Below are 3,058 nucleotides of genomic sequence, written 5' to 3' on the forward strand. Positions count from 1 at the left end.
CACTCGCACGGCTTTCTGCAGGGGGAGAGGTGGGGGGCCGTGGGGTGTGGGTGCTCCCCTACCCCCGGGTCCCTCACCAGTGCGTCGGGTCCCCCACTGGGGATGCCTGCTGGGGGCTGGTGGGGTCATGGGGGCTGGAGGATCACCCCAAGGTTGACAGCCCTGTGATGGGGCAATGGGCTCCGCTGAGAGGGGAAACTGAGGCACTGGGTGCCCCTACCCACCTTCCACTTGGCCCGGGCGAAGTTCTTCTCAATCTGGGCACAGACACCGTCCTTGATGTTCTTGTCAGAGGCGGCAGCTCCTTGGCTGGGGGCACGAGGGGAGAAGTCAGCGCCAGGGGACACATACAACATGGGACCCCATGTCCCCCTCCCGGCATAGGGCTCACCCGCCTGTGAGATGTCATCCCAGTATGGCGGGTCAAACTCGTAGTCCCCAGCCAGGATTTTGCGGAAGAGGTTCTTGTCATGGTTCTCATAATCTTCCTCGTCTGCCTCCTCATAGAAGGGGGGGTTTCCCGAGAGGCTGGGGGACAGGGCGGGGGGCTCAGGCCGGCCCCTGGCCCCCAGCACCCCGTGGCCACCCCAGCCCTCACCCTGCACTCACAGGATGTACATGATGACGCCAATGGCCCAGCAGTCCACCGGCCGCCCGGACCGCTGCCGACCCCCCACCTCCGGAGCTGCGAGGGACAGGAGAGCGGCCCTGCCCACGGTCCCCAACTCCCCAGCCCCTCGCATTGGGGTGATGGGGAGTGGGAGGGACCCACCGGGAGCACCCAGGATTGGGCCCCGGGGTGATGGGGAGTGGGAGGGACACACCAAGAGCACCCGTGACCATCAGGAGGGACCCAATGGTTGCCCCCAGGACAGTGGGGAGCATCAGGGACCCACTGGGACCCCAGCAGCACCAACCCACCCCACGTGCCTGCCCGGCTGGTTCTCACCCACCCAGGTACTCGGGGGTGCCGCAGGGCTCCTTGATGAGCCCATTCTCCAGCTTGGCCAGGTGGAAGTCGCTGATGACGATCTTGGAGTTCTTCAGGCGGTTATAGTACACCAGGTTCTCCAGCTGCTGGCACAGGGGCCGTGAGCGCCGGGGCGGGGTGCATGCCAGCACCCACAGGAGCTCCCACCCTCCCACCACCCACCTTGAGGTTCCTGTGGACGATCTTGAGTGAGTGCAGGTAGGCAACGGCCTCCAGGACCTGCCGGATGACGTTGCTGGTGTCCCTCTCCGAGTAGTAACCCTGGTCCAGGATCCAGTCGAAGACCTCCCGGCCAGTGGCCCTACCGACAGCAGCTCTGCTGAGACCCCCACCACCACAGCGGGGGCACCCCCAGCCAGATCCCGCTGTGCCCCCCAAACTTACAGCTCCAGGAAGATGAAATACTCCTTGCGGGTGATGTAGACGTCCACCAGCTGCAGGATATTGGGGTGTTTCACCCTGTGGAGAGACAGGGTGGCGGAGGGGTGAGCAGGGGGTGGCACGGGACCTGGCATGCTTTGCCAAGTGGCACGGGAGAGCCCCCGGCCCCGGCACTCACATTTTGAGGATGATGATCTCGTTTTTGGCTGCTTTCCGCACTTTCCGCCCGTCCCGCTTCAGAAACTTCTTGCAGGTGTAGAGCTTCCCTGTGGTCTTCTCCTTGGCCCGGAATATTTCACAGAACTCCTCCCTGGAAGGGTGCCCACAGCCGTCACCCCCCCCAGGACACCACCAAGCTTGGGGTGCTTAGGTGGTCCCTGGGCCCTCCAGCATCCCTCCATCCCAGTGGCAAGGGGAGATGCCGTGGGGTGGAAGGAAGATGTGGCTAAAAACCTCTCCAGAGCAGAGGCAGGGGAGAAAGGGCAGTGAGAAAGAATCAACACGGAATAAGCAAATTGATAGGGAAGGGGGAAAATTTGCTGATTAAAAAGCCCCCTCCCCATGGCAGCCGGGGCAGGACCTGCTGCGAAGCCACCCATGCCGAGGCAGAACAGCAGCATGCCCTGACATCAATGAGAACGCCGCGGTTGGGAAGAAAAAAGGGGAGATGTGCTGGCTGCGCGGGGATGCTGCAATATCTCTGTTCTATTATTAATGGTGCTCAAGCCCATCGGCCAGGCAGGAGTTGCGGGGGAGCCCACGGGGGGCACTTGGCACCACTCTGGCAAAGTCTTTGGCTTTCCAATCCCCCCCATCCACCCTGCCCCGGCCACAACAAAATCCTCATGGCCACTGCCCCAGGTGCAGGGGAACTGGGACCCATGGGCTTTGGGAGAGGCTGCACAGAGGCTGGAACAAAGCTCTGAGGGCACCCAAAAAGGTCCCCGCCACCACCCAGCATCACCCTGCCAGGTGTGACCCATGACCAAGCAGTCCTGGTGTTTTGGAGGCTGACAGAAAAATTTCCTGTGCGTGTTTTGGGGTCAGCCCACACTTGGTGGGTCTGGGGGCTTTGTCTCGTGGAGCGCTTCCTAACGGGTCCCCTGGCATGGCGTTAAAAACCTGGGGGGAAACAGCAGCGCTCCACTCCCCCCCAAAATGATACCTGCCCTTCCCTTTGCCAGAGCAGAGCTCTCCTCCTCCCCAGAGCGCTTGGGGGAGCCGGGATTGTGTGGAATTGCTGCAATCCCCACAGATCTCAGGGGGAGGAGGGAGGGGTACAGGGAGCTGCCCGGCTGCAGCAGGCAGCAGCAGGGAAACCTCGCTGCCCGCCTTGGAGCCAGCTGTGAATACCCCCCCATGCCCACTGGCAAGAGGGATTAATTAGGGGCAGCCACCCCAAAATGCACCTTGCCCGTGCCAGCTGGGGACCGGCACCCCGAAAGCCCCCGCAGGCAGCATCGTGCTGCTCCTCAGCCCAGGGCCCGCAGGTAGATGGGGTCCCCGGGGCACCCCCAGGGCTGGGGAGGGACCAACTCACGTTTTGATGACCTGGCCCAGGTCATATCTGTCGGTCACCTCGGACGGCTGGTTATAATCTTTCTTGTCTCCCAGTGTCACGCAGCCAAACGGCATTGCAGGGCCCGGTGCTGGCAGGGCAGGGAGAGGCGGTGAGCGCCCTGGCAC

At 62.9% G+C, this 3,058-nt stretch overlaps 1 protein-coding gene across 1 annotated transcript in view; it reads right to left on the reverse strand.

Annotated features, from left to right (window-relative positions):
- The window catches only part of LOC104132511 (E3 ubiquitin-protein ligase TRAIP), a 26,193-nt gene extending 23,186 nt beyond the window's left edge, over window positions 1–3,007 (reverse strand). Inside the window, 7 exon segments of the mRNA XM_035901491.1 lie at window positions 225–528; window positions 610–685; window positions 954–1,074; window positions 1,154–1,292; window positions 1,376–1,450; window positions 1,551–1,682; window positions 2,913–3,007. Of these exon segments, the coding sequence (XP_035757384.1) occupies window positions 225–528; window positions 610–685; window positions 954–1,074; window positions 1,154–1,292; window positions 1,376–1,450; window positions 1,551–1,682; window positions 2,913–3,007 (942 nt within the window).
- Window positions 3,008–3,058: the final 51 nt, after the last annotated feature.

This window comes from Egretta garzetta, unplaced genomic scaffold (genome assembly GCF_000687185.1).
Source record: "Egretta garzetta isolate BGI_Z169 unplaced genomic scaffold, ASM68718v1 scaffold861, whole genome shotgun sequence".
Lineage (NCBI taxonomy): Eukaryota > Metazoa > Chordata > Aves > Pelecaniformes > Ardeidae > Egretta > Egretta garzetta.